The sequence below is a fragment of the Morone saxatilis genome, unplaced genomic scaffold (assembly GCF_004916995.1).
Source record: "Morone saxatilis isolate NCDOM2014 unplaced genomic scaffold, NCSU_SB_2.0 Contig9, whole genome shotgun sequence".
In the NCBI taxonomy this organism is placed as follows: domain Eukaryota; kingdom Metazoa; phylum Chordata; class Actinopteri; family Moronidae; genus Morone; species Morone saxatilis.
In genome coordinates this window covers 18,561,200-18,574,563 of record NW_023340268.1, presented here as the reverse complement: position 1 = coordinate 18,574,563, position 13,364 = coordinate 18,561,200, and the positions used below count along the sequence as shown (strand labels likewise).

At 41.2% G+C, this 13,364-nt stretch overlaps 1 protein-coding gene across 1 annotated transcript in view; it reads right to left on the bottom strand.

Moving 5' to 3' along the window:
- LOC118342982 (solute carrier family 66 member 2) overlaps positions 1 to 13,364 on the bottom strand; it is a 26,892-nt gene that overhangs the window by 10,559 nt on the left and 2,969 nt on the right. The window contains 2 exon segments of the mRNA XM_035681688.1: positions 2,814 to 3,030; positions 12,461 to 12,511. Coding sequence (XP_035537581.1) covers positions 2,814 to 3,030; positions 12,461 to 12,511 — 268 coding nt within the window.

Here is a 13,364-nt window from a genome sequence, read left to right as displayed (position 1 = left end):
TTTTCATTTAGGTTTTCTCAGTCAAAGGAAAACGCAGCTTGCCTGCATGGCGCTAATGTTATTATAATGTAGAATGTTTCAGCATATTGCCGGTGTGAAATGAGGCCACGTTTGGACCACTCCTTCCTCTCCACCATGACCCGTTCCTGTTGCAAGTGTCTAGGAGCATAGACACATGAGTTTGTTGTCACTGCAATACTCAACTGTAAAAACATTCTGGCGTAGACAAAAGGACTGATAAGGTTGGACACATACGATTCCGATGGATCAGACAATTTGGAACCGGTTCTCTATTCCCACCCATGTACAACTACACCGCTAGATGCCACTAAATCTTACATACCGGACATTTAAGGTAAGAATTTAGCAAGTCAGTTGGCTCTTTGCATCAAGAGTCTTGCACATTGAAACTGAACCTTTAGGACATAATCCACACAAAAATAATGATTATAAATCGTTATTGGACAACGTGCCTTGTATTTCTGAATCCATGCTACTGTTTGGTGGTGCATTTTCTCCACATGGGTAATCGGTCAAAAGTGGGGCCATGAAACTTCCTGCTGCTGGGTTTCACAGCAGAAAGTTGTTGTGCTCTTGCTAAAACTTCAATGGAAAGGTCTTAGGTTTTGTAGTCAGGACTTCAGAAAAGAGATTGTACTTTTTCTACAGTCATACAGGAAGAAATGCATCATGGAAGTGGCATACACACCAATTTATGCCCCTGTTGTACCAGAAATAGCCTAGAATGCATTACAACCACAGGAAATGTGACATTTTTGAGTATAGGGTACAGCTGTGATCATAGACATTCTCCCATGCTACTATCTTTATTTATGGATACTTTTATGTCCACCCTGACTGAAAGCATGTTTACAACCACTGTCTGGTGGTGTGTTGAAATGCATTCTGGGAAACCATAGAAAACAACTGAAGATATCACGGAAAGTCGGAACCACCAAAAAGTCAGACGCACTAGCCAATTACAAAATTAATCATGAAATCCACAAGTGAAGTAGGCACATAATGTAAGACAGCTTGGTGGACAATGAGGGTGGCAGGAAGTGCATACAAAAAATAAATAAATAAGGCATGGGACAGAGAGGGTATGGCAAAACCCAGTGTGAGCGCTGTCATGGCCGGTTAAGTGGACAGGCAGCCCTGCTGGAATTCTGTTATCTGTCAGCTGCAGAAAGCCAACCAGCAGAGGGGAGGGGGGCGCACTGCTCTGAGGCAGGACACACACTGTGAGAAAGCTTTTTATCAGGCCTGTGTGTTCTGTGGACAATCTCAAACTCTTTTAATACAAACATTATCAGTTTTATCTTTTCAATTACGTTCAACGTTTCTCTTTATCTTATTTCTTTTTCCCTGTCTGCTTTTAATCAAGCGATGCTGTTGGGTTCTTTGCAAATCCTTTTACGTCTCATTGCTTTCCGCTGAGCGCTTATACCGTTAAGGTTGTGTATACTATTTTGAAAAGTAGCAGTTTCCAGGGCTTGGTTAGCACTCGGAAAGCTAGTGGAACTGATTTTGAAACCGCTTTCAAAAATCTATTTTACGTCAAAGCTTCTAATTACAGCCTGAGACTTGATGCAAATTGACATTAATATGCCAGAGTGATACATTAGCAATAGATACCGCAAGACAGAATACCTCATTACCATACTGATTTTCAGAGAAACGTGAGAGGGCCAATTGTCATGTTAGCATAATAGTAGTTGTCAGGAGACCCGTCCTTACTTCCTGTTCGACAGGTGCCAGAAATACTTAATAATAAGCATGTGTCAGTGTAAATGATTATATGTGAGACAATATAATCAGGAGCCATTACTCAGACGTGTGTGTCGCTACAGGACAACACACCCTCACGGCTGCCTGTGATGGAAGTGGCACTCATAAATAAAACAGTACTCATCAGGATAAAGACATTATCATTAATCAAAGATGCGACAAGCTTTATTTTGATTGCCATCTGACTGTAAATTATACTTAATGCCTAAATAGTTGAGGAGAAAGAGAGGGTGACAGTAAAAAACCTTTCAGGATTCCAAGTGTGTTTAGTATGCGAGACATGTCCAATTCTCACAATGCGACTGCTGCTATGACCCACGTCTACAAACCAACCAATCAGAACACCATATGAAATGATACAGAATACACAACATTTCATAAGTGCTTTCACTACACTTTATTTAGATTTCACTATTATTCGGCTGAAATCAACAACGTCTCCCTCTAAGGTTTGAAGAAATTCGTACTCTTCAGCAACAATGCCGTTAATTAGCACAAAAAAAGGCGACGTGTTTAAGGAGTGTGCTGACCATCATCCTGAACTAAGTTCACCGCGACATGATAGGGCTGTTCCCGTATCAGTCGCACTTCAAATCGACTCAGAAAGAGAAGGCGGTGGTTGTCTCTGATATATCAGTTTGTCGTGTGCTTGTGGTTCTGTGGCTTTTTCTCAATTCATAGAGGTTTGCAAATTTAATAAACTTTAATAGTGAGTTTTTCTTCAATACTCCTTACTTACTACTTGCAGAGCATTCGTCCCACACAAAACTCCTGAAAACATCTGATTTCCATACACCAAGTGTGTGTCCTTCTCATAATTCAGTTATCAGTTCCTAGCACTGATTAGTCTTGCATTGTCCTCCGGTTCCATTACCCCTCTCTGTTTCCATCACAGTTCATTTTTGTCTCTATTGTGGCCCCTAAAAGCAAAATGCCCAAAAACAAAAAAGAAACCCCAAAACCCTGAATTCTCAATGGATATACACAACAATCTAGGAATCTAGAAAGTATTGAACCCCTACCTCATGCCCTCTGTGGACTTGTTCTGATAGTTGCAGTGGAGCTGTGGCGTGCCCAGCATTGCTTCTGTGAAGACAGCCAGGAAGCCCAGGGACTCCACGAACACCGCAGAGTCCAGGAAGAGGTAGGTGATGTAGGCTGCCACCAGCGTGAAGGCCAGCACACACTGCAGGTAGTCAACAAAGTGACTCCACGACCAGAAGTGGTTCCAGTCAAAGTCTAAAAGGTGTAAAACAAAGGAAAACCACAAATAAGTCCACAGAAATGAATATATTTTAAAAAGTAGCCACTCAAGAGAGAACAGTTCTAAAGCAGCAGCAGTACTGGCACAGTTAGAGAAACATTGCTTGATGTGCACTGATCTGGAAGCAAAAATAAAAAAATAAAGAGACACGCAACAGTAATGTTGTTTCTGGTTGAGAAAAGACAGGACTTTTTTTTAGACACATTACAGGAAGAGTCTCATTCAAAAGTGAGGGGGAAAACAACCACCTTTAATATGCCTTTATTTGATAGGGCAGGTGAGGATAGACATGAAAAGGTTTAATTGTGTATTAAACGCTTGTAAGTAAGTAAGTAAGTAAGTAAGTAAGTAAAGCTTTATTTATATAGCACCTTTTTGACACCGAGATCCAAAGTGCTTTACAAAACAAAGCAAATATCAGCATATGGGTATAAGCCATACCAATCACACAAAACATAGGGAGCATGTAAATACAAACATAAGGAAGATAAAACAAGAGGGAAGGATAAATTAAAAGAGAGACGACAGATGAGGAAACAAACAAGGAGATCTATAAAAAGGCTTGCCTGTAGAGGTGGGTTTTGGGCTTAAAACAGTCCACAGATTTAGTGAATCTGAGTGAATGGGGAAGACTGTTTCACAATGTTGGGGCTAAAACAGCAAACGCACGGTCACCTTTAGTTTTACAGGTAGAGCGTGGAACGGATAAAAGGCCGAGATTTGAGGAGCGGAGTGGCCGAGGAGTGGAGTGGGGAACAAGGAGGTCCTGAACTGTAAACTGGGGGCCGAGGTCATCCAGTGCGCTTAATATGTAATACAGTTAAGATCTTATAGTTTGATTTAAATTTTACGGAAGCCAATGAAGGGATGCGAGAACAGGAGTAATGTGGGACCGACGGCTGGTTCTGGTTAAAAGTCTGGCGGCTGTACTTTTTTATAGCACTTAAACTGTGGTTTAAATTACAGGACAGATAGTCAGCTGTGAGACACTTTCTCTTTCGTACTTGCGTCCAATCAAATTTCCCCACTCTCCTTGCTTCCTGTTTTCCAGCACTGGAGGAAATAATATCTACTAATCCCGTCTGTTCTCTTTTTAACTGTAGATCTAGTTAATAAAAGGGAGCAAAAACTCCATTATTGTGAATATTTTTTTAACTAACTTCACACTTGAGCTGCGAATTTTCACAGGACTCCCACAATCCCCTTCTCGTAGAAAAAAAACTATATGTCACTGCCACAAATAGGCCGCCTGAACTGCGCACGATTTGGACTCGTTCTCATTCAGATTCTTGCAAAAGCAGAAGCCTTTAACTTCAGGCTCTTGAAGGAGGAGTGAAATAGATAGTTATAGTATTTTCCACACAACAGTAATGGGCTGGGTGGGAATCTGGACACTGATGAACGATTTAAATCCTGTTTTTATGCCCCAACACCTCGCATGTGCGCTCTTTCTCAAAGGACATGATTAGATAAAGATTCTGAGCACAACAACATTGGCTTCCTGTAATAAGCAACAGAGCCAATACTAATCATACTGTGACAATACTCTCAAGGCTGTGAAGCGTTGATCGCCTCAGGTACTACTTTAACTATGGCTGATGAGGGGAACAGGTACAATAAACAATGTAAGACATCCCTCTAATTTCCTCTACACAGTCGACATACGTTTATTGTATAAGCTGTAGAAAAAAGAAAAAAAAAGCATGCATGTAGCTGCTGATTTAATGCGTTAGCAGAGGACATTAAAAGAGTTTATCACGAAAATCTAATCATGGCTGAGAGCGTAAGATGCTTCTGCACTGCTCTATCTTTAACAGGATTTCTACAAGCCTCAAATGCAATACAGCCGATTCGTTTAATCACGTTTAAATGAGGCTGTCTTTATCCAAGAGGCACATCTAGGCCCTCTAAAGAGGTCTTTTGTATAGGTCTGCATATGCCTCCAGAGAAGGGCCTATACAGTAGACAAAGCAAAACGAAAAACAGAAAAAACAAACAAAGGATTGTTTGGAATAACTTCATCACTAAATACCACGCTGGACTGAAAAATCCTCCTGTTTTTCGAGACCTGATAAAATCAGAAGTGAAAGAATACAAGCGTTTATGACATTTGAGTTTATAATTTAATGAAATATTGCTTCATTAGAGAATTAATGGTGACCGATTCTGACATTTAGATGGCATTTCTACATGAATACACATGGCAGGCACGCATGCGTGCAAGGTAACCTGGCTTTGCAATACTGAGTGTTATTGAGCCAATCCAATTGTTCTGTTCTAACAGACAAATCCCATAAATGTAACCGAATAAAACTCAGAGCAATTCAAACCAGGTCACAGCCTTCTGTCAGCCCAGCACACACTCCATACACCAACATTTACCACGGCAAACCCTTACAACTATGTAGGACAGCAGCACAATGTAGTTTTGAAGCCAAGCAAAGCTTTTTAAAAAGGTATAACAAGGTATGTATTTCTGTTCTGAGTATAATCAACACTAAGAATATCCTTCTGTTGGGCTGTTATATGTACTGTATAGCAGTGTGTTATTCTGTAGGTGTTGAGGCTGCAGATGTGTGGTGGGGCTGTGGAGCCCTGCTGGCAGCACAGCCAGAGGACTGTGAATCTGGGCCAACTAGCACCAGGCTGGCGCTGCCTGATAACAGCCAAACACACAGGGAAGCAATCAGGGGCAATAGAGCAGCGTTCAACAGCAACCTGGCTGCTTAAGGCCTGCACAGCTTCACATTAAACACACAACTGAACATATGATATATGTAATGAAAGGCTCGTAGTGATGATTCGACTGGGCTCCAGTTTGGGAAGTATAACAGACACACACGTACAGTAGGAGCTGGCAGGAGGCGTGGAAACGTTTACAGTATCGCACACTGTTAGCTATCTAGCGAGCAGTGTCACACCTGTTAACAAATTAGCTTTTAACACATTTACTCAAAAGTGTAAAAGCCCCTAAAAAAAGCCCCCAAAACAGAGCTGGACTTGTCAGGTGGCCAAAACACGACACAGAATGAATGCTAATGTTTAAATAAGCACCTGTTTGCCAACACGTTAGCCATAACAACTCCACTGTGTGTCTGTTAGCTTGTTTCTTCTGCCCCCAAGTGGCTAAAAGACGCAGCTCAAGTTAGCAATATGCTAAAATGTAAAATGTAGCTGTGCTTTTATGATGTATGTGGTAAAATTACTTTTTTAGCATACATGTCCTGAGATAAATAATGTTGAGTAAAGTATAATTTTCCCGTTGGGATATACTGGTAGTAATTAAGTCTTAACAGCCAGTTCCTCAAAGTTGTTCTTCATTCATTTTGGAAATGTAGGTAATTTCAGTAGGGTAAACACAGGAGTCACAAATGATATTATTTAGGGTTTTGTTCCATTTAGCGTAGCAGAGCCTTTCCAGTGAGCCAACAAGCACAACAGCAGCACCCTGACTCTGTTTGACCTGAATGTAACGGATCCTTAATTAGTATCCCCGGTAACACCTGTGTTTACCCTACCATTTCATGTCAAAATGGCTGCTGTGAAAAAGGTCTACTGGGACTATTGCCTGCACAGCAATATCTGCAAGTTTCCCTTTTCAGTTCTTAAGATAAAAAACTAATAAGATCTTTTCCTAAACTTTTTCCCCCCAGTCTCGGTTGTCGGTGAGTGGGGAGCGGAGGAGGAGAGCTAATGCAGGAAATTTCCTCTGTGGTGGAATCAAAAATATTATTTCCATCTTGCAACTTAATTTGGTGGTCAGGGAGGGGGAAGAACAGAACACCTTTGTTATGAACACCTTTGGCTCTAGCAAAAAAAAGGCTGTGATTATGACTTTTCTTTTTGCTTTTCCTTTATCTGTGCAGTCCATGTTTTAGTAACCACACTCCTTCGTACCAGCACTGCAGTGTCATCATCTCTTAATCCTGTATGTGCAGAAGATAAACACAAATCTGTTTTCAGTTCTGAGCAGCAGCAGATGTCAAAACAGTGTCCTGTAGGCATGTTTCACACTGACCACTAAGGGATGTTTATCGCGGTACTGTACCTCGTCCATCTCCTGCCATACACCTCTCTTGCTGTGCCACTTGTGTACCCCGGGGCATTCTCCTCCTCCTCTTTAATCCCTGTGCTATGTGGCAGCCGCTATAGCGTTGTGTGGGAACAGACTGGAGGTGCACACAATGGACTCCCTGTGGTGGCCAAACGTCTTGTGCACAGCTCGGTTTGAAGTGCCACAGAGTTGCGGTACGTGTGTAGGAAGACGCGGGTCAGAGTTGGAGTTTTTTTAAATCGCTTGTTTACCAACTGTTCCCTGCCAGTTACAGTTAGGCCCTGGAAAAGTCTGTGGGGGTACTTGAAATAATGACTCGCTGTCGCTCAAAAAAGCACCCGTGGGAGAAGCAGGGACATTATTATGAAAGACAGTTAGAACAGCCTGGGAAATTGAACCTCAGATTTCAACAAGCTTTGTAATAGGCTTTCACAGCCAAGCCAAAACCTAGCAACCTTTCCGCGCTGCCACCTAGACCACAGGCTTCTAGAAAAGGACTGCGGCTAAAAGGTTAGGCCTCGACCTGCCCTTAAGGAGCGGATAACTGCACCTACAGGATGAGGCAATTCATTCGAAAGCTGACAAACCCAATGAAGCTACAGGTACAGGTACAGACCCCCAACGGGACCAGAATGAGCAATGAGCCATAACCGAACATTAGAAAGAAATGGAAATCTGTTGTATTGCCATGTACCTCTGTAACATTGTTAGGCCAGCATCTCTGTGCTGTGGGACCACTCAATCATCTTGACATAATCAAGATAACTGCACATTTTATACAATTCTTCCTTCTGATTCGATTTTGAGCGAACCACAGCCACTGCAGGGATTTTACTTTTTGTGGGAAAGTGGTAATAAAAAGTGGTCTGCTATCCAATCAACCAGTTAATATGTCCAAAAGTTTAAATTGTGTGATTTATATCTTCAGGGTCATTCAGTGGTGCTGCGGAGCTCAGGAAAGGACATGGAGGAAAAAGCTTTAATGAGAGGGGGAAAAAAAACACTACTTGTGCATCCAATCCGAAACGTTTCTGCTTAAAAGGTTTTAACGATTAGGTAAATTTACTTCCTTGGTTGCTTGGCAATTTTGTGAACAGCAATGTAACGTTTTACAGAATTGTATTTTATCTTTAGGCAACAGAACAGAACGCTAATGTTTAGCTACATTCACGTCTAAAAAGACTGGTTATGTAGGAGGATCTGCTACTACCGAGGTCAACAGAGGTCCCAGAGTCATCCACACGCAAAGAGACGAGGTATCATTTTCAAGCACATGAACTTGGGCGACAGAAGGTTGCTTGTGTGGGTTTTCCTTCAAAATCATGTAAAGGTTTTGCATTCCTGTGCACCTAAAAGTACTGCAAACGTTTTTTTTAAGATTTCACAAAAGCTTTGAGGGGAATGCAAAAGTTGATCTTTTCTTTTTCCTCCAATCACAATGCTTTCCTCTATGTCTCTTCACAGATTTCCCTTCAAAGACTATTTACAGCTGAAATATCAAAAACAAATTTTTAGATTAAACTGAGCGGAAAGAGAATGTGGTTGTGACAGACAAAGCTGCTGCCTCTAAGGAACAAACAGGCAAGCTTCCCCAGAGTCTGAAAACCACAGAGGCCCTAAAGTTTGCATACAGGATTTTCAATCATGGAGCGAGGCCCTGTTTGATGGCTCGCTTGCTGACACAAATTCATTTATCCGCTGCCGGAGACTTTGAAAAATTCAATCTGGGTTTCCTCTTTCGGGTCTTCAAAATAACCAAACAGTGAAGTTTGACTAAGGGATATATTAGACAAAGTGAAACTTTCCTCACCGTCATCAGAACTTTTTCAACTAATATTTCATCCTACTTTTTCCTTCCAAACTCTTTTACCTCCACCTGAGTGATCGCCAGCATTTTGGATTCTGACACAGCCAAATGATCTGATCTTTTAATCTCCTTAAAGGATTGCGCAAGGCAGTCTTCCATATAAATCACACTGAGCTGCTAACACTACACAGCCTACAACAAAGCACATACTCTATGGCACAGATGTGGCCAGTTGTGTGATTGTGGTTGAGGCACCACAGGCGTTCATTGAACCTTTGTATGCTCTCAGTTCTATGACGCTATCTCAGCAAATTACACGTCTCCGCATATAATGTTCACAGCCAGTCACATCTATTATAATACTGCCTTATTTGGGCATCCTGAGAAGTTCTAGTCTTTCTGGGTACAAATGTCCAGCTGTTTGATGGAAGTGCCTGGTGTGATAATGACGCTGTGCGGCTATGAGAGAAAAAAAAAAGTGCTATGAGGCTTTGAGGACATAAAGGGAACAAACAAAACAATCAGAACAATCAGAAAAATGTACAGGTTGACAATTTGTCCTGCTGACTAAATGCTATGGTGAGTCACTGCAGAGAGCTACAGTGTGAAGCTGTTCCACCTCACGGCTGCACACTGACACCAGCTTGGTGCTATATGTTATACTGTTAGCTTTATAATTTGCTTTGGCCTGATACTGACCACGGCTGCTCCAGGCCTCTAAGTGATGATGCGTGTCTAACCGATCCACAGCTCTGCTCTTTCACTTCTCCCTCCCTCCTTCTATCTGGGTGTTTTCATACTTCTGTCAGTAGTAGACTACAACATGCTTACGTTTGATATTTCCACTAGCAGATCAATGAGCAGGCGCACGCCAGCAAAGCTGCGATCAAAGAACATGGCTTTCTGTCAGTTCTAATGATGCTTGGCAGAGTTCACCGATCAATGACCATTCATCTAGCCTCGAGTCTCTGGCAGTGAAAAGCTGGCTTCAACATGTGGGCAAAAACAGCTGATGCCAGATGTCAGGAAGAGACAGGCCCAACCACAGAAAGCCATAATGCTGAGGAAAACTGCTTCTGCTTTTATTAAAATGATGGAAAACATCCAACAAAAGGGTACAAAACAGCACTTCAACACCAAGCCATCTAGTGTGCATTAGTCAGTCCCAGGAGGAGAATTTGTAATATATTACAACAAACTGAGCCAAGTGCTTTTTCACATCATACAAATATAGTTTCCTACTGCCATCTAGTGTCCGTACCAGGAACAACAATGGCTGTGTCCCAATTCCACAGTATAGCATACTTATTGTAAACAGTGTGCACTATGTACTGACTGTTAGAATAAAGGAAATAAATCAATATTTTTTTTGTTTTATACAATTGTGATATAATACAACACATGCATCAACCACTGTCCATTGCAATGTTTCATTATTTTTGGAGCTGTGAGTAGTGCCTACCTTTCCTTTGTGCATTGCATTGTGGGACAATAGAAAACATGAATATATTTTTTATTTTTTTGAGGCAGTGGTAATACTACTGCGACCGCCACAATCAAAGCAAAATGAAGGTTCCCTGCCGGGGCTTTAATCACTTATTTTGTCACTTTTCCTACGTAATTAAAACCTGCTTGGGTGTTGGGGCACTGCTTAAGAATTTCAGGTTAGACTGATTCACTGCCTTAAGTAATATTATAGTTTGATGTTTCAAATGACATCCCATGATCTGGATGACCTCTAGGTCATGTGATGTCTAGCATTTGTAAAACAGCAGTAGTTAAGCTGCATCAAGCCGCACCCAATACGCATTTTTACATATCACAGTGGGAAAAGCACAGGTGTGGATAATAAAAATGATGATGGCTGAATTCCATTTAGCTGCTTCAGTGTAAGGGTCCTGGTATTGTGTGTGTTGGCTCCTATTAGACACTTGATCCAGGTGGAGGCATTGTACTATTAACACCTGTGCTTTTCCCACAATGTCTGCTGTGAAAAGGGCCTGTGATGGAGAGCACATGTTATGACATCACTGATTGTGCGTGGCTAACCGAAACAGAACATTTGAGAGAACGGACGGCGTGAACCCACACTGAGCAGTACAGAAACAGATTTCTGCCCTTTGTGCAGAAGGTTAAGTCTGATGTTATTCCATATTTTTTCTTACTGTCAACAAATTCATTAAAAAGACCAAAACCAACAATGCGTTTGTCTCAAGGTGTTTTCCTATTTCCCTACCCCCGTCGGCTGTGCCACTCACACCCAAGCACATTTTTTTTAAATCAGTAATTCATTTCCTAAAACCACCATTGCTGCAGTTTTCAGCAATATACAGAAGTAGATTTGTTGGGGACCATTTTCAACTGCGGATTAATAAACATTTTTGTGCTCTGGTTAGTATTTACAGCAGCAGGACAGTGTGTGGGGGGATTGAGTCAAAATAAACTACAGTGTGTGTTTTCATGGCAATGAAGGAGCATGTCGCTCAGTGCAACAGTGGGGCTCATTGATGTGTTTTTAACAGTTCTTGGACAACAATGGAGCTCTGTGGCACAGAGGAAGAAGATGTATCAGGATTTGGATACGCAGGAACAACTTGTAGTAGGATCATTTCATTGTTGGCTTTGTTCTTGAATTTGTTAAAATACAGAATATCACCAGTATTATCCTTAAATTATGCAAGAGCTAATTTGATATTTAAACTTCATTATTTTCTCACACATTTTGAAATTATGCAAGATGTTAAAAAGTTAAAAAAAGTTAAAAATTAATTAACTAACCCTTTGGACAAGCTTTCTGCACACACACACACACACACACACACACACACAGAAACTGCAACCTATTCATCATAAAAGGGGCATTGAGCTGAAACCAAGTGTAGTTTAAAGAACAATTTGAAAAAAGCCAGTTAGAGGACAACATCAATTAAAAGTCATTAGCATTTGAATTTGCATAAATCAGCCATTAAAAAGATGCTTTACATTCACATTTCAGGGCAGGATAAGACCAGCATGCAACAGTTTAAGGGTCATTAAACACACACAAAGACACATTTGATTTGAGAGCTAATATTATTCATTTCAAACTGCAAAAACGTAAAGCATTAAGTTGCAACTACAAGATGTCAGTAAGTGGATTAAAACTGTACTATCAGCAAGTTAGTCTACTGGAAATCACTGATAATTACTAATGACTAGTCTATGTGAGGTCAGTATAAATGAGCACATGCAAAATCACACCCACACAGGTTGTTCAATGAAAGCTTCATTTGGAGTGAGGGTGTGAAGTGTAACATGCATTACAGCGGTGGCCACAATGGACGGACAGTAAATCTGTTCCATGAATGCAACAGCAGGACTACATGCAGGTGAAATGGGCTCATGCTTCATCCAAACATGTGCTTGATGGTGTTAGTCATCAGTTAGTGTTGGCTGGGTGGGAGGGGAGGGCCACGCAGGGTCATCATGCACGAGACACAGAGATGGAGAGGCAGATGAACTACGACTGATGTTTCATGGCAGACACAGCAAGTTCTGTACGTACCCAGAAAGAGCCTCTTAGGGATTCTGATCTCCTCGTCCTTACTGTCTGTCGCTACAGACGAAAACAAAAAAATAAGGGGGAGAAAAATAACAAAAAAAACAGGGAAAGGAAGGGAAAGAAAAAAAGAGCTTGGTTTTCTTCATGTTTTTTTTTTTTTTTTTCAGCAAAGCCAGAGGTGACCCGTGATGTGTCAGCTTACTGATCTTGGGCATGACTTTACAACAACATTTCAGGTAATTAGAGACTGATTCCCTGATAAGTTCTATCACTGATTACGGACTTTGTTTGAGTATGTTTGCACCTTAACAAGGCCCTGAAAACACATTCTCTCAACCAGCTTCTTACTACGAGTGATGCGGTCCTACATAAAGAAATTTTTTTTTGCCAAAGTTCCAACTGTTTTGGTTATTTCAGATGAGAGATTAATCTATTCCTCTGTGGTTTTGTCTGTGCTCTTCTTAATGATTTGACATGGGCAGGGCTCTGTTGGAAAATGGCAATATCATATATCACCGCTTAAAACTGAGGCTGTTTGCTTTTGTTGGCCGGGTCTCTGTCAGTTAATCAAAGCACGCCCACACAGTCCTGACGAAGCAGACCGGCTTCAGCTGAGTGTTCAATTCTTAAATATACAGAAATAATACTTTAACCTTGACTGCTGATTATTAAAAGGACCAGTGTGTGGGGTTTAATGGCTAGTGGTGAAGTTGCAGACTGAAATAACTGAAATCCTATCTAGAGCCAGTGTTTGGTTCGTCTGTTCTTGGCTATTATAGAAACATGGCGCTTCAACGTGGCGGCCTCGCTCTCCCTGTATGTATAAAAGGCTCATTGTAAGGTGATTACACACTAATGAAAACATACCTATGAATATTATATTGCATTTCTGCCAATAGATCCTCCT